Consider the following 17,708-nt stretch of genomic DNA (forward strand, 5'->3'; position numbering starts at 1 on the left):
TGTGTCTGGGTTCCAGGTGCTCTTGCTCCCAATTTGGGCTGGAAGACCACAGGCTTTGAGGGGGCGGTGCCACTTCTCCCACCCTGTTACTTGGCTGCACTCTCTGAATTCAGTTTCACCCATGGTAGCTTCGGGAATCAGCCATGGTGGCTCAGTGGATACTCAGAGCAGGGTGGCAGACTCTGTGTGGGGTGGGGGGGCGGGGGGAGAAGCTGTTGCCTTCTTGCTCTGCCTGTAAGTGTCCTGTGGCATCTGGCTGGCCATGATTAGGATTGGGTTGCGGGACCAGATGGGGCAAGGGGTGACGTGCCCCAGAGGACCGACTGACTGCGCCAGCCCTAGCCACCCCACATGGATGGCCAGGCAGAGGTGGAGTGTGGCCAGCAAACCTAACATAAGAACATCCCCACTGCATCAGGCCATAGGCCCATCTAGTCCAGCTTCCTGTATCTCACAGCGGCCCACCAAATGCCCCAGGGAGCATACCAGATAACAAGAGACCTGCATCCTGGTGCCCTCCTTTGCATCTGGCATTCTGACATAGCCCATTTCTAAAATCAGGAGGTTGCACACACACATCATGTCTTGTATCCTGTAATAGATTTTTCCTCCAATCCCCTTTTAAAGGCATCTAGGCTAGACGCCAGCACCACATCCTGTAGCAAGGAGTTCCACAGACCGACCACACGCTGAGTAAAGAAATATTTTCTTTTGTCTGTCCTAACCCACCCAACACTCAACTTTAGTGGATGTCCCCTGGTTCTGGTGCTATGTGAGAGTCTAAAGAGCATCTCCCTATCCACTCTGTCCATCCCCTGCATAATTTTGTAGGTCTCAATCATGTCCCGCCTCCGGTGTCTTTTTTCTAGGCCGAAGAGGCCCAAGCGCTGTAGCCTTTCCTCATAAGGAAGGTGCCCCAGCCCCGTAATCACCTTAGTCGCTCTTTTTTGTACCTTTTCCATTTCTACTACGTCCTTTTTGAGATCTGGTGACCAGAACTGGACACAATACTCTAGGTGTGTCCTTACCATTGATTTGTACAACGGCATTATAATATGAGTCGTTTTGTTCTCAATACCTTTTCTAAAGATCCCAAGCATAGAATTGGCCTTCTTTACTGCCACTGCACATGGGGTCGACACTTTCATCGACTTGTCCACCACCACCCCAAGATCTCTCTCCTGATCTGTCACAGACAGCTCAGAACCCATTAGCCTATATGTGAAGTTTTGATTTTTTTGCCCCAGTGTGCATGACTTTACACTTACTGACATTGAAACGCATCTGCCATTTTGCTGCCCATTCTGACAGTTTGGCGAGATCCTTCTGGAGCTCCTCACATTCACGTCTGGTCTTCGCCACTCCGAAAAGTTTGGTGTCGTCTGCAAACTTTGCCACCTCACTGCTCACCCCTGTCTCCAGGTCATTTATGAAGTTGAAGAGCACCAGTCCCAGGACAGATCCTTGGGGCACACTGCTTTTCACTTCTCTCCATTGTGAAAATTGCCCATTGACACCCACTCTCTGTTTCCTGGTCTTCAACCAGGTCTCAATCCAGGAGAGGACCTGCCCTCTAATTCCCTGACTGTGGAGTTTTTTCAGTAGCCTTGCGAGGGACCGTGTCGAATGCCTTTTGAAAGTCCAGATATATAATGTCCATGGGTTCTTCCGCATCCACATGGCTGTTGACTTTTCAAAGAATACTAAAAGGTTCTTGAGGCAAGACTTACCCTTACAGAAGCCAGGCTGATTCTCTCTCAGCAAGGCTTGTTCATCTATGTGTTTTGAGATTCTATTTTTGATGATGCAATCCTCCATCTTATCTGGAATAGACGTTAGCCTGACTGGTCTATAGTTTCCCAGGTCCCCTCCCCTTTTTAAAGATCGGTGTGACATTTGCTATCCTCCAATTCTCTGGCACCGTGGCTGTTTTGAGGAACAAGTTGCATATTTTAGTCAAGAGATCAGCAACTTCTTTCTTCAATTCCTTAATAACTCTTGGGTGGATGCCATCCGGGCCTGGTGACTTATTGATCTTTAATTTGTCAGTTAGATATAAAACTACTTTTTAAACCTCTATCTGACTTAATTCCTTGGTCAGGAGGGGCTGTTCCCTGCCCAGTGTCTTCTGCCGTGAAGACAGATGCAAAGAACTCATTTAATTTCTCTGCCATCTCTAAGTCTCCTTTTATCTCCCCTTTCCCTCCCTCACCATCCAGAGGGCCAACCGCTTCTCTGGCAGGTTTCCTGCTTCTAACATATTTGAAGAAGCTTTTATTATTCCCCTTAATGCTGCTGGCCATGCGTTCCTCATAGTCTCGCTTGGCCTCCCATATCACCTTCTTACATTTCTTTTGCCACAGTTTATGTTCCTTTTTATTCTCCTCATTAGGGTAAGACTTCCATTTACGGAAGGAAGATTCCTTGCCCTTCACAGCCTCTCTAACTTGGCTGGTTAGCCATGCGGGTACCCTCCTGGATTTAGTGGAACCCTTCTTTCTTTGTGGTATACACCTCTGCTGGGCCTCTATTACTGTTGTTTTAAGCAACCTCTATGCACTCTGGAGAGATTGGACTCTTTTTACCCTCCCTTTCAACCTCCTTCCAACCAGCCTCCTCATTTGAGGGAAGTCTGCCTGTTGGAAGTCAAGGATTTTTGTTAGAGATTTGCCTAGTATTCTTCCCCCAACGTGCACGTCAAAACAGATCGCAGCATGATCCCCAATGACTCTGTACCACTGACATCTCTAACCAGGTCCTGTGTACTGCACAATATTAAATCCAGAGTCACCTGCCTCTACTGCCACCTGCTGGACCTCTATTACTGTTGTTTTGAGCAGCCTCCGTGCACTCTGGAGAGATTGGACTCTCCAAAACAACAGTGCTGCTTAAAACAGCAGCTTGAAACCACTATGGTTTCCCACCAGAACCTCCACATGTATGTTCCCTTCTGTTCATCTTCTCCTCCCCCCCCCGTTCGCCCTTCCAAAAAGGGATTCCTCCATTAATATTTCCCTTGAGTTCCTCCCCTTGACTGAGGATGACATCATTGCCAGTTACTTTTGGGTTGGGAGGTCAGCTGCAACATGACAAACACCAGTAAGAGGCTCAGAGTAGACAGGAGGGCTTTTCGAGCATGAAAAAGCATGCTTTGGAGTCTCCTACTGCTGTTGTGTCGCATTCTTGGTCTTGCTGCCAGGCAGCAGGTATTCAGGGGTCCTGTGAGTACCACCAGGCCCCACCTCAAATACTACTGGTGGTACCCGTGCCACTGGTTGATAACTGTTTTAGGCAATGGTGCCATCCATCCAGCCCCCTGTGAACTCTCAGTGGTGCCCCCCCCCTCCGTGGAGAAATTAGAATTCTCTTTGAGTAGAAAGCTGTTGATGAGAGTAGATGGGGGGGGTCCAGTGGGGGGTGGGGGGGACTGACACAGTGTGTGTGTTGGTTTGGGGCTCATTGTTTTGCCAATTTGTTTAGATTCTGTCTCTAGACCTGCTGGCCTTCCTAGCAGGTGGACTTGGCACAGCCTCAAGCCTGACTCCAAGGGGGACCAGTGGTGAAAACTGGGCAGGAAAGGCAGCTCTCTGGGGGATGGCTACAGCCCCCCTCTGTCGTCTTGGGCTGTCAGCCTGGTGTTGGTTAGACCACCTGCCTGGTCTTGGCATGACCCATGAGCTTTTCCTCTGCTGAGATATTGTCCAAGCCTTGCGTGTGCGTCTTGCCCTCATGGGTGCTCTCGCCAGGGTCTCTCTTCATTGGCTCTCCAAGGCTACTTCTGGGTTGGGGAGGTGCTCCCTTAGTCTGGGTACTCTAAACCCCCCTCCCGCTCATTCTCATGTTGAGACTGGGGTCCCAGAGAAGGAGCTGCAGTCATCTTGGGGCCAGCTCTGGTTCCACAGGTGGTAGCAGGAGCAGCTGCTGTACCCTTACACCCTTCCTTCTCCCAGCCCCTCTCCGGCTGGAGCAACACAGAGATGCATGTGGGCGTACAGGCCAAGTCGCCATTCATCCTGATGGAGGTATTCCCTCCCTGTGCTGGACTTGCACCAAGCAGGCTCCCTTCCCTGGCGCTGTGGGCATGAGTGTTTGTGTACGTGGGAGCTTGGCGGGGCAGGAAGAACTGATCGCGTGGGTCTCTTTCTCTCTGCTTAGCGTCCTGGGATGCCATCAGGTGCTCGAATGCCCCACCAGGGGGCTCCAATGGGTCCTCCAGGCCCACCGTATGTCGGGAGCCCTTCTGTGCGCCCAGGGATGCCTCAGGCCGTGATGGAGCCGACACGCAAGAGGGCAGCTCCGCAGCAATCCCAGCAGCAGCAGGCCCAGCAGCAGCAGCAGCAGGCAGCCGCCCAGCAGGCCCAACAGGCCCAGGCTGCAGGGACTCAGAGCCGACCCAGGAGGTGAGTGAGTCGGTAAGCGAGTGAACGTGATGGGGGGGCTGAAGTATCTCTTCCCTGGTGCTTGGGGAGCCCCCCATTTGCTTCCAGGCCTCGTGGTGAGTGGAGGCTGCCTGGGCATTGCCCTGGCGCAGTCTTGTCTTTTTGCTTGGTCTCCGGCTCAGGGACTCGGCTGGTCCTTGCCAAGCACAGACTGCTCCTCACGTGTCCATGTGTCCTCCATGATCTCCCTGCACAAGGATGCTCGTTTTTCACAACTGCTCCTTCAAAGAGCTCTGCTCACAGTGCTGCAGGGGGCCCTGTCACTCCGTCTGTGCACATTGGCTCACATTGAATGCCTTGGGCTGCCCCACAGATCTCGGGCAGTGTGGCTTGATCAGACTGAGGAGGCATCACCTGGTCCATTCCACTGAAGTACCCTTGTGAAGGGGAGGCTGGTGGCAGGTCTAGGGGCTGGCTAGGTGGTCTGCCGTGTTGGCCCCCTACCTCAAATGTACCTGGCGGACAAGGAGGGCCCTCAGCCACTGCATGCCATGCTCCGGGCGGTCCCTGGCTGCTCCTTGAGCCTCTTCCTGAGCAGCCTGTGGGGAATGTTCCCCCCACTTCCTAGGCGTGTCTGTCTGGCTCTTGAAGAGGGAGCTCTTGGCTTTGGCTGCTTCAGGAGCATGCTCCCACGGGAGGGGGGCAGAGAAAGGCAGTCTGCAAGTCCAGCACGCAGCCCTGATGGCCCCTACTGTGTTTGCAGGCACTGTGAGGACCTGTCTCCTTGGGTGTCCATGTACAAGAGTGCTAGTGAGCATGTGTGTGTGTACCACAGATGAGCAGGCTGACCTCCGCTGGCTAGACTGAGTCCAGGTGTGCCTGTTGTGCTCTTCCTACATCTGTGCAAGACAGTGGTCAGTGACGTGTTTGCAGTTGTGATGTGAAAGGGAGTCTTTTGGTGTCTCTGGAAGCAGACGCCCTGGGCAGGAATGCAGACCTCTGCACCTGGCACACATTTCCTGCATGGCTTAGTTTTTGGCCAGAGTTGAGTGGCAGTCTTAGCCCCCCCCCCCCAATATGGCCGTGATCTTTTCAGGAGAGACTAAAGCAGGACAAGGAGGGAGTTACACGGCGCTGGCCTCCTCCTTTCTCTCTCCACCCTCCCTCAAGCCTGCAGGTCGTCTTGTGTCCACCGATTGTGTCCACGTGCGCATTGGTGCCCAGCCTCCACAGCGATGTCGTCTCTCCATCCCCTCTACACAGAGGGTAGAAGGATGGATGTGGCAGAGCTGCTGTGCATTGCAAAGCCCCAGCCATGCTCTGTGCTCACCAGCCTCATCCTGGTGGACGATGGCCATGTGCAGAGAGTGCAGGACCGTTCTGCGGCTACTTCCACCTGTTCCCATCTGCCTGGGTCCTGGATGAGCCTGAGATTCAGGAGAGATGTGGAGCAGGTCCTCTGTGGCTGTAGCCCTCCCTTCCTCCCTCCTGCCGAGGAACAGTCTTCCCTAAGAGACCCCGCAGCTCCTGCTGACGGGTGGCAGCAGAGGGCTGGGGCAGACTGCTTGCAGGGGGATCTTCTTTCTGGCCTTTGGGAAGTCTGAGGCATCAGTTCAGCTGAGCAGCTGAGATGCAGAGCCCTGTCGGCCCCGGAGCCACTGGATGACCGGCTGTCCTCCCCCCTCTGTGTGAGCTGCACTGGCCTGTCACTTGCCCTTAGGAGCGGCCACAGCCAGGGACTTACCTCCGCCTGCTCGCGAGGAGCTGTGGGGATCGGCCCGCAGGCCCAGTTTTCCTGACTGTGGCCGCCAGTGGGGCACAGGAAGCTGTGGGTGTAGGGAGTACTTGCTCTCAGCAGATTATTCTGCCACTCAGGGAGGGCCCAACCGCTTCTGGCTAGGGTGCAGCTCCCCTGGGTGGGGAGGGAGACCCCTTATGCAAGGGCTCCTCAACAGAGATGTTGAAGTTATGGAGCGGGTGACTTTGTTGCTTCTGGACTACTGGTCACCATGGTAACCTGTTTTTTTTCCTTTGAAAACTATACAGTGCCAAGAGAAGGAAAATGGCAGACAAGATCCTCCCTCAGAGGGTGAGTGGTGCTCCTTCCTTCCTTCCTCTGTGTTTGTCCAGGCACACCAGTGGACCCCTTGGATGAGTGCTGGGGTCGGATTCTGTGCCTGGCCGGGAGACTGCTGCTTTGCTGCGTCCAGCTAGGCCAGCATGGAAGGGCCTGCCTTTCCAGGCACGGGAGCACCCACTGTTCTGGGCTGCTGTTGGGGACTGCTGCCTCCCTCCATGGGGCTGCTCCTCTACCAGGCCTAACGAGCTTCTCCCCTTATTCCCAGCTCTTGTTTCGGGGGTTAGGGAGCTGGAGCTATCGTGGAGCTCGTGGTGCCTTTGCCCTGCTGCATGGCGCAGTCCTCCTGTCTCTGGGGTCTTGAGACATCCCAGGCTGCCCTGACTGATTACAAGCCATGATGTGAATGTACAATCTCCTGATTTTAGAAGGGGGCTATGCCAGAATGCCAGATGCAAGGGAGGGCACCAGGATGCAGGTCTCTTGCTCTCTTGTGTGCTCCCTGGGGCATTTGGTGGGCCGCTGTGAGATACAGGAAGCTGGACTAGATGGGCCTATGGCCTGAGCCAGTGGGGCTGTTCTTGTGTCTAGCTGCAGCCAAGATGCCAGAGGGCTAGGAAGAGTGTCGAGCCACTCCTGTGAAAGGCCACAGCCAGGGAGTGCCCAGGAGCTATTCTGAGATACTTGACAGGGAGGTTTACTCCCTTGGTCTGGTCACCTGGGGCTCTTCCAGCTTGTTGAGTGCTAGGCTGGTCTAGTGCTGAGAGTTCTGGGCCGGGGGGGGGGCAGGTTCAAGTTCCTGCTTAGCCGTCTTTCCAGCTGACCGCCTTACGGGGATGTGGATGACATGGGCTCACTCTGTATACCCAGACTGAGGGCTGAATATGAAAGGAACAGTCTCTCCCTGCTCCTTTCCACATCTTGCCTCCAGGCTTTCACGGTGTGTGCGCTGGCACCTCATGGTCTCCGTTCTCTTGGCGTGGTTGCCACGACCTCTGCCTTCCTCTGGGCTGTGCGGTCTTTGCCATTTGGTGGCCTGATTATTCTGGACCAGAGAGCAGTCATCTAGCTGCTTCAGGTCTGATGCCTCTGTGGGAGAGAGGAGAGGGAGTGCTTGGGGTGGTGGTGGACAGGAGTGACCTGGACCCAGATCTCTCATGGTACGTGCACGTGGTGGTGCACGTGCATGTACAGTGGTGCAAGCTCTTCCTGCCGCTGCTTCCCTTGGCAGTGCCTTGGGTGCCTTTCAGAATTGCCCTTCCTTGCCAGCACCTCTCCTGGAAGCCTCTGAAGCAGGGACGCTGCCCAGCCTAGCCCAGACTGGGTCCTGTGCCGTGCTCTGCCTGCTGCAGTTGGCAGCGGTGGCTTCCCAGATGGTGGTCCCCCCTCTGCTTCCCACGCACAACAGCAATGAGATGCCAGGGGCTGAAGGCCACCCACAGAACAGCACCCCCCTCCGCCCCCAGCCAACATGTGCTCTGCTTTCTCCCCAGATCCGGGAACTGGTTCCCGAGTCTCAGGCCTACATGGATCTGCTGGCCTTTGAGCGCAAGCTGGACCAGACGATCATGCGCAAGCGCGTGGACATCCAGGAGGCCCTGAAAAGGCCCATGAAGGTAAGTGCACTCCTGTTGCTTGGTTGTCCATTCTGGGTCACTTTTCTCATCAAGGGAAAGGACCTTTCCCCTTTCCGCCTCACAGAGGCTTTTCCGCCTCACTCCTGGACTTTTCAGCAGGCTCCAGTGCCTGCCCAGCCCAGTGCTCGCTCTCTCCTGGGTGAGGGTAGCAGGGGTTGCTGGCTGGTTCATGTGTCCGCCGCATACGGACAACTCTCTCTTGCCCCTGCCTTCAGGATCAAACTATGCTCCAGTTGTGCCTAGGGCAGCGTTCCTCAAAATTTGTCCCCTGTACCAAAATTTGTACCACTTCGCATGGTCCACTGATTGTATGTTTATGCCATCACCAGTTACTTTGGGATTGGGAGGCCAGACATGATGCAGCGAACACCAATTAGAGGATCTTGGTGGATGGAAGGGCTTTTCTGAGTGTGAGAAAATCACATGCTGGAACTTTGCCCACCAACCCAGGCCTTCTGCTGCTTGTCATGTTACTGGTCTTGCTGCCAGATGGTGGGGGTTTGGGGTCCCGTGTGTACCACCAAGTACCACCGGTGGTGTGAGTACCACTGGATGAGAAACACTGGCCTGGAGTGTTGGGAAGCGGGATCACCAGAGTTTTCTCCTGGCTTCAGGGAGAAGGTCTGTGTGGAGGCAGGTACTGTTTGAAGATGCTCTTCTCCTACAGAATGTGGCTTTGTTATTTAGTTTCACTATTTGTTGGTTGCTTTTTTACTTTTAGAAGCCTTCAGAGCAGGGTATAGTAAAAACGTAACACAAATAAGAAAAAAACAACACAGGCCTGGTGGTGTCAGATAGAAAAACAGAACTTTTAAAATGGTTTGTCTTTGACCTCTGCTATGTTTTGTTGCTCTCTTGGGTACTAACAGTGAAGTTTTTATAGTTTTTCTCTTAATGTTCCTGTTTCTGCAAGCTGGTGTGATCAAAATGTTGAAGAAACCAGCATAAATCTAGTTGTGAAGGTCAGGTTAGCCATGACCCTGCCTTGATGATGCTGGAAAATGCATCTGAGCATGTGGAAAATTCCTTATCCTGTTCTCTTAGGGTTATCCACCCCCCTTTTTCACCCTCACAAAGAATCATTAGGACAGCTCACATACGTTGTGTCAAAGGAGACAAAGTCAATAAAAAAACCTGAGAAACATACAGTAGGCCTAGAAACAGAGAATAAACCCACTAGACAATAACAACTGCAGAAAACAACTGAGAGCAAAGAGGTGAGACATTAACAGGGGCTTTGAGGTAACAAAAATCCCTATCAAAATAGAAAGGCCTTAACCAACAAGGGGAGCCAGGCAGGCCTCCGGGGTGGGGTGGGGTGGGGAAGGGGGCCATGACCCAAAAGGCCCAGTCATGTTTGTCTCCCCCCAAAAAACAACTGACTTCAAAGAGGGTGAACAGGGAGTAGGAACTTGAATGTGGAAGGGAACAGGCAAGTTGAAATCAGCAGTCAGGTCTTCAGGAGCCACTGGTCTGCAGCAGAGGCCCAGAGCCTCTGGCTGGGAATTGGCTGGTGGCCTCAGTGCCCCTGTGTGCCACTGAAGTGCCCCATGCAGGGCTGGCCCCATGTTCTAGGGGGTCCTGTGGCAGAGCTCTGTGCTGAGCCGCCTGATGGTGCAGGCACACAAGCTCTCCTCCAGGCAGAGGGAGTGGTGGACACTTTTTGTCAGTTTCACAAGGGCAATGAGAAAGACAGGGCCAGCTCATCAGTGAGGTTTGCTGATGTGGGCTGTGACAGTGGCAGATTCCAAGGGGTCTGTGGAGGCAGGTTGCAGGCTGCGATGACATGCTTCCATTCACTCGAGTGGGAAGCAGATCGTTCCCTTCCTGGCACTTCTCCTCAGGCACTGTTGTCAAGCCTGGAAGTGCGGGGCTTCTGGGCCTGTGGTCTCTGTAAATAGATGTGGAAGCCCTACTCTTCAAGGTTGGACCATAGTGTGTGAACAGCATAGTAAGAGTTTTGGTTTGTTTTTGTAGCACAGAGGTGGTGGGCACATGATGCCATTAGGCAGCTTCTGGGTTGCACCACCCTGTAGTGAGGATTCCCAGATCACTTCCTTTCTGCCTTTTCCAGTCAGCTAAGAAAAATAAATAGGGAGGAATTGGATATTCCTCTCTTAGTGTCCCATCTGGCAGCCTGCAGGGGCTCACCCCTTGCTTCTGCAGATGAATGGGCCTTCTTTCTAGCCACTGTGTCTCCTCCAGGGACCTCCAATGCAAAGGAGTGGAGTGACTCACTCCACTGCTACCCCATGGAAGGCAGGTAGACTGGGGCAGTAGCGCAGCTAATGGGGCAGGAGGGTACATTGCCCCGGGCACCACACCTTGAGGGGGTGCCTTATTGGCCCCTGAAAGTGAAAATCGGAAGTGCCTTTTGGAGGCTTCTATGATGTCGTATGGAAGAAGGGTTACATTTTTATTTATTTTTTGCAGGATTGTTATGGGGGTGTTAAAATTTTTTGTGTCCTTGGGTGCCAGATTCCTTAGCTACACCACCGGACTGGGGGCCTCATGTCCAGTGAGTATGCCTCTTGGGACTAAGTGCCTCATTGGGAAGTAGTGTCAAGATAAGAGAAGACAGTGAGTTAAGCATCTGTGCGGATTGAGCAGCAGGGCTGCAAACACTGCTCTTCACTCCCCTTGAGATGTCCAGCTACATTAACCTTCCTTGATAAACCCCAAAACAAGCAAACAAAGCTACGCAGTCAGACAGCCAGCAGCAGATTGGGGGTTATCCAGTGTTTTGCTCTAAGGTGTCACATGTATGACTGTCTGCCTGCCTCTTGGGCATACGTTATCAGTGTGTCCTCAGTGCAAGGAGCTCCAGGCCCTTAGGGAAAGGGTCTGCTCCCTTTAAACCTTGGTTGTCCACCTGGAGAAGCAGAGGCAGGCAGAGAGGGACCACTGTGAGATTTCTGGGGATGTGCAGGCATCGTTCCACTCTCAGACAGGCAGCTCCTCAGCTGTCAGGTAGGAAGTCTCAGAGCTGGAGGACATCGTTCTGGAAAAGAGGGAAACAGTCCTCCAGTGGGGACCCCTTCTTCATGTGATGGGCCTGTATCCAGTTGCACTATGTAAACTCTTTAGGGGAAGGGGCATCAGGAGCTTCTATAGTTGGAAACATGGGGGAGTCTTTAATGGATGTGAGGACCACATGATGGCTTGTCTGCCTGGTGCAAAAGTTGCAGACATCACGCCTTGTCTAGATAGGCTGGTAGAGAGTGCTGGGGAGTAGGTAGCAGTTGTAGTGCATGTTGGCACCACTGACGTGGGGTAATATAACTGGGGGTCTAGGAGGCTGCTAGGTAGGAAGCTCAAAGCCAGGACCCCGTTGGGTAGCATTTTGGGAAGTGCTACCCGTTCCATGCGCAGGATCAGCTAGGCAGGTGGCGCTCAGGGGTCTCAGTGTGCTGTTGGGAAGAGGGGTTCAGATTAATTAGGCACTGGGGAATGTTTTGAGACAAGCTGGGCCTGTACAAGAGGGATGGGCTTCACCTGAACCAGATCGCTGGCACGTAACATTAATGAAGTGGCAGAGCAGCTTTTAAACTGACCTCGGGAGGAAGTCGACAGGAGTTGAATGGCATCCAGTTCGGGACTCCTCACCCTTATGGTATGAGGTTGGAGACTTTGGAGAACAGCAAGGAGGTGTTGGAGGTGGGGTGGCCATCTGTGTCAAAGAAAGGGTAGAATCCAGCAGAGTAGAGATTAAAGGTGGGTCCCACTCCACCACAGAATTGTTGTTGTTGTTTAGTCATTAAGTCATTTCTAACTCGGTAACCCCATGGACCACAGCACGCCAGTCCCCCCGTCTACCACTAACTTCCAGAGTGTGCCCACATTCATGTTCATTGCCTCCGTGATACTATCTAACCACCTCATCCTCTGCCATCCCCTTCTTCTTTTGCCTTAAATTTTTCCCAGCATCAGGGTCTTTTCTAAAGAGTCTTCCCTTCTCATGTGATGACCAAAGTATTTAAGCTTCAGTTTCATCATCTGTCCTTCCAGTGAACAGTCAGGGTTGATTTCCTGTAGGATTGACTGATTTGATCTCCTTGCAGTCCAGAGGACTCTAAAAAAATCTTCTCCAACGCCATAATTCAAAAGCGTATATTTTTAGATGCTCAGTCCTCCTTATGGTCCAGCTCTCACAGCCATGCATTACTACTGGGAAAACTGTAGCTTTGACTATACAGACCTTTGTCAACTGTGGGTTAAATAACCAGGCCCAATGAGTGATGTAATAGTGGGGGCCTGCTGTCATCTTCCCGACCAAAAACCAGAAGGGAATCTTGAAATGAGAAAGCAAATCAGAGAGACATCAAAGAGAGACAGGGTTGTAATCATGGGGGACTTCAGTTATCATACTGATGCTCTGGTCATGAAGGCGAGACCAGATTTCTGGACATGCTAAATGACAGTGCCTTGGAGCAGCTAGTCATGGGCGCTTTGTAGATCCAAGAGTGGACATTGGTCTTTGCCTCACACAATCACTTGGGCAGCCTGTTACTATGCTGTATGTGGGAATTTGAGCTGTGATATGTTGCAGAGCCGGGAGTAGGTTCTGCTGATGGTTCAGCCTTCTTACTAAGGGCTTAATTAGGTTTCGGGGTCCCCTCTTTAGTGCGCTAATGTGTGGCTTGTGTCCCAATCCTACCCCCCCACCAATTTACATGACGTAGCTGAACCATCAAAGCGTGCACAGTATGCTGTGGTGGTGGGGCAATCAGGAGGTTTCCTCAAAGTAAGGAAACTTTTGTTTCCTTACCTCCAGGTAGACAGCCATGGATCTCCTTGGACCTACACAGCTTTATAGTTGGCATAAGTCCAAGGAGGGTAAGAAGTCCATGCAGGTAAAATTTAGGGGGATAGGATCTGGCATCCTAATTTGTTGCCAAGATCTGTTCCCTTCAGCCCTCTTCCCACCTTCTCTCCCCTGAATTACCCAGTTACTCCCCCTGCCATCCTCCTCCCCGCCCACAAAATGCCCCCTGCTTTGGTCTGCCTCCTCCTGCCCCTGCCCTGATGCTGCTACCTTTGCAGTGGTGGCTCAAAATGGCCTGCAGATGGCACACTGTCACAATGCCATTTAGTGTGTGAACAGGATGGGATCCTGCTGTCTGGCCTTGATGCCTTTAAAGGGGAATTGGACAGATTTCTGGAGAAGTCCCTCACAGGCTGCAAGCCACGATGGGTCTGTGCAACCTCCTGGTTCGAGAAATAGGCTGCCTCAGAATGCCTGAATGCTCTTCCTTGGTTTGTATGAAAGAAATTCGAACAAGCACTGATGGGAGTTTTCCTGGCATATAATGAGCTTTCAGCTGAAATACAAATACAGGCTCAAGTCCAACAGTTGCTAATGGGAGATGGGAATGTGCAGCCTCCCTTGAAGGCTCTGGCCCCTTGGCAGCCAGCAGAGGCCAGGAATGGAGCCTTGGCCTGGGTTCTGGAGAAGCAGTGTCCGTAGTTCTCAGAATGGTCCACAGAGACCGCCCAGTGGCACATTGCTGGGCCCAGTTAGATGTGGGCAGGCAGAGCTGACCAACGTTGTGCTGCCTGGCGTGAGGGGTAGGCGTCTGAGATGCTGCCTGTCGCTTATAATTACATGGATATGACGGAGTAATAACACATCCACACACGCTGGTGGCAGGCCCAAGGGAGCCGACCTCTGGTGCCTCCCATGGCCCCGTGGGAAAAGGGTATGGGAAAAGTTCCCTTTTGCTCACTGGGTTGTGTGTGTCTGTGTGTGTGTGTGTGCATGTGCGTGCAAAGGGCGACAGGAATGTGTGAAGCTCCAGGGCTTTACATAGAGTAGACCCATCAAGGCAGGGAAGCCTGAGGCACCAGTCTGTGCTTGACTGGGAGGCAGCAGTGCTTGTGTTCTGGAGTTCCCCCCAGTTCTGAAACCCCCCAGCAGCTGCACGCTGATGAGCGTTCTGTGTTCCTGCTGCCACAGATTTCCTCTGCCACTGGGCCTGTGCCTGCCTGTGTTGTGTTGCCCCTGCTGCTCGCTGCCACATAAGGTGCCTGACGTCAGTCTTCACGAGGCGTCCTGGAGTGATGAAGACCCACTCTGAGACAGTGGCCGGCACTGGGTGCCTGTTGGCTGCTTGGGGGAGGGGCAGGTCGCTCGCCCTGCTCCAGCCTTCCCAGGCCCTGACAGCGGTTTCTTGTCCCACAGCAAAAGCGGAAGCTGCGCCTCTACATCTCCAACACCTTCAACCCGGCCAAGTCAGATGCTGATGACTCAGATGGCAGCATCGCCTCGTGGGAGCTGCGTGTGGAGGGCAAACTCCTTGATGATGTAGGGCCGGGCAGGTTTTGTGCTCCCTGTGACTGGGCAGAGGCTTCTTGGGCCAGATGGGTCGGGTCTCCACTCGAGGGCCAGTTGGGGGGGGCAGGGCTGGAGGGGGGCCTCACAGCTGCCTTTGGGCCTCTGTGGGCAGTTAGTTTGTGGTGGAGAGGCAGCCGTGGAGGGGAGCACCAGTGCTATTCCTGGAGGGAGGGATGGCGGGTGGGCATGTGGTCATGTGCGCATGTGAATGGCCTAGGTCCTGTGTCAAGGCAGCTGCATGCCCAAGGAGCTCATTTGCTGGGTCAGGCAGGGAGGGCATGGCACAAATGATTCCTCCTCAGAAGATGAGGCTTGGAAAGAGAGTTGGGTCCTTTGGTTCTGCTTTCTGGAGGAAAGCTGCACAGGCCAGGGACTGGGGGGGGGGCGACTGCTGCCTTCCAGGCTCCCCCTTGGGACTTCCCCCAGTGTCTGCCTGGTGAGCCCAGTGGCCTGCTGTCCCTGCTGCCACCTGTTTTCTTTCTGGCCAGCACTTGGGAGTGCTGATGCTTCTCCCTCCTCCTGGACAGCTCAGCAAGCAGAAGCGGAAGTTTTCCTCCTTCTTCAAGAGTTTGGTCATTGAACTGGACAAGGATCTGTACGGCCCGGACAACCACCTGGTGGAGGTGAGTGTGCTGTTCTGTGCCTGCCCCAGCAAGGTGCTTCTCCCTTGAACAGCTTCCGGAGGCACCCAAAGTGCAGCTCCCCTCCCCTGGCATGCGTTTCTGCAAGCCTTCCAGCGGGCGAGGCTTTGCCTTGCAGGGGTCATTCCACTCCCTTCACGTTGCTCTGTGTGGCGAGTCCCTGGGTCAGTCTCCTTCTGCAGAGGAAACCCTCGTAGTTTGGGCTGGCCCTTCTCACTGAGCCGTGTGTCCTTCCATGCCTGAGCCAGCAGGGAAGCACCCAGGATCAGGTCTGGTCCCGGGACCTCTGGGGTGGCTACTTCCAGTCCCCTCCCTCTGGAACGGAGTTGGGCTTGGTAGCATCAGGGGTGATCAGGCCCTGTCCTGAGCCCTGTGGCCCATTTTCAAACCACTGTTGCTGGCCTGGCAGAGAGCCTGCTGGAGGTCCAACTGTAGCAGTTGCTGGGCCTCCCGGGAGGGTGGTGGTGGTGGTAGCACTTTTTCAAGTTCTCTCAGACCACTGTTGGATATCCAGCTGCACGGGGAGATGGTGGCTTCTCCTCCGCTAACCTGCAGAAGGGGCTTGGGGGATCCTGGAACAGCCCTTCCCACTACTACCCCTCAGTTTGGAAGTAGGGAGGCCATCCACCTCTTGGCTGCCCACAGGTACTTGTGCAAGAGGGCCCTCTGGTGACCTCTGCCAAACGTGCAAGTTCTGGACTGGGCCATGTGGTGCCCTTGGGCTGCAGGGCCCAGCGGAGCCATTCATGGGCCCTCCCGAGGTTTGATGCCAAAGAACCCTCATTCTTTGAATTGGGGAAAGGCCACCCCGAGTGCCAAGCACCAAGGCTGAGGGCTCAGCCTTCCTGGAGCTTTGATATGTCTCAGTTTTGCCTCCCAGAAGCAGTGTCCTTGGTGGGAGGTGCTGGCGCCTCGGAGACTCTCCCTGCATCCGCGTCAGGCGTGGGCCACCAGCACACTCAACACTGCTGTCGCTTTCCTCCGGCAGTGGCACAGGACTCCAACCACCCAGGAGACGGACGGCTTCCAGGTGAAGAGGCCGGGGGATGTCAGTGTGCGCTGCACGCTCCTGCTCATGCTGGACTACCAGGTCAGGGCTGTGGGGGTGTGCTTGTGTGTGGGCTGGCCTGAACCCCCTGCCCCCAGTGCTGTCCCCACCTCAGCCCAGTAGATGCCCTCCCCTCCCTTTCCACCCTGTCTGGCCACCCGGCAGCAGCACGGCTGCTTCCTTGGGCCTGAACTTCAGCCCAGGATCAGCAGTGGCAGCGTCACCTGCTCTGCCTCTTCCTCCTCCTCCTGGCAGGTGCGACGCCCACCCTCCCTGCTCTGACGTTAGGGCAGTCAAGTGTAGGGCAGAGGAAGAGATGGTGCTGGTGGCTCCTGGGCCGGGGGAGTCGGTCTCTTGCCTAGAGCGGCGCCTGCACCCCGCCTTGTGACGTGGCCGGTGCCTGCTGAGCACACTGTCGCCTCATGCTGCTGTGCCCACCTGAGCTGCCCTGCACCTGTCGCTTGCCGTGGGAGGTGAGGCCCAGCTCCTGGGTGAGCTGGCCCAGAAGGTGTCCAGAGCGAGTCTGCGGCTCTTTTGCTGCCTTTCTGCAAATCTCTGTGGAGCAGCCCCATCGGGCGCACGGTCGTCAGTTCTGGTCACCAGTCACTGCAAGGAGGAAGAGCCTTCTCTGTTGCTGTTGCCATGCCACACCTCCCACTGGAGGCCTTGGCACCTTCCTGGCCAGGTTTAGAGTCGTGGTGTGTTAGAATGGGATCTAGCCCATTGCCCTGCTAAGTGCAGGTGGCCTTCCGTCCTCTGCTGGCGGACCTCCCATGAGAGAGACCCCACAGTTGGACAAGGCAGGCTGTTCCAGGGCTGGGCAGCTGTCACGGGCAGGACAGTCCCCTTCCTGTCTAGTATTGGTTTCAGCCCCCTGGTTCTCGTCCTGCCTGCAGGCCTGCTCCTCCTTCCCTTCAGAGCTGTCATCGCTCCATCTTCTCTTTGGCAGGCTGCATGTGCTGAGCCCCTCCCGCTTCTTGTGCATGCTTCTCTTGGTTCTTCTGAAAGCTCCTTGCACAGCCACACTGGTCTCCTTAGATGTCCCCCAAAGTTTCTGCCCGTGGGAACGGTTTGCACACTTCCTGAAATCCCACCCTCCTGGACTGTTTTCTCCTCATACGGTTCTGGTCACGGAGTTCAACTTCTTCGTTTTCTGAGCCCCAGTAATCCAGCTTTCCTGAAACGCAGCACATGCATCTGGCTGCTAGTCACTGTACTACCTGTCCCTGTCAAGAATGCCAAGATGATGGGGTCGCTTTCTCCCAGTTGCTTTCCCTTTCTCCACCAGTCCTTCCCTGCTGGTGCAGATCAAGTCCAGGACAGCAGAGCCCCCCTACTTTGTGCAAGTTAGGCATGTCCTGGACCACCCAGGCTGAGCTGAGGGAGACTCCAGCTTGCCCAACCAGTTTGTGCTCTCCCTGTTGCCCTCTTGAGGAGGCTGTGGTGTAGGGTGGTTGGCTCTCAGCCTGCAAGTCCTCTGCTTGGACATGGAGTGGGTGTCGGGGCTGGGGAGCCGCGCTGAGTCACAGCATTTGTTTCTCCTCCCATCAGAAGGGATGTATAATATGGATCTAAAATGGCGCCATGTTGAG

The 17,708-nt window shown here is 54.3% G+C and overlaps 1 protein-coding gene across 4 annotated transcripts in view; it reads left to right on the top strand.

Moving 5' to 3' along the window:
* Positions 1 to 17,708, top strand: part of SMARCD3 (SWI/SNF related, matrix associated, actin dependent regulator of chromatin, subfamily d, member 3) — a 46,648-nt gene that overhangs the window by 13,571 nt on the left and 15,369 nt on the right. For 3 of the 4 annotated variants that reach the window (XM_066627354.1, XM_066627353.1, XM_066627356.1), the window contains exons 2-7: positions 4,156 to 4,400; positions 6,426 to 6,468; positions 7,950 to 8,072; positions 14,275 to 14,397; positions 14,955 to 15,050; positions 16,057 to 16,158. In XM_066627354.1, the coding sequence (XP_066483451.1) occupies positions 4,165 to 4,400; positions 6,426 to 6,468; positions 7,950 to 8,072; positions 14,275 to 14,397; positions 14,955 to 15,050; positions 16,057 to 16,158 (723 nt within the window). In that variant the 5' untranslated portion in view covers positions 4,156 to 4,164. Of the gene's footprint in view, positions 1 to 4,155; positions 4,401 to 5,209; positions 5,253 to 6,425; positions 6,469 to 7,949; positions 8,073 to 14,274; positions 14,398 to 14,954; positions 15,051 to 16,056; positions 16,159 to 17,708 lie in introns of those variants that run through there. The other variant, XM_066627357.1, reaches the window with a different exon arrangement.

The sequence above is a fragment of the Tiliqua scincoides genome, chromosome 5 (genome assembly GCF_035046505.1).
Source record: "Tiliqua scincoides isolate rTilSci1 chromosome 5, rTilSci1.hap2, whole genome shotgun sequence".
Taxonomy (NCBI): domain Eukaryota; kingdom Metazoa; phylum Chordata; class Lepidosauria; order Squamata; family Scincidae; genus Tiliqua; species Tiliqua scincoides.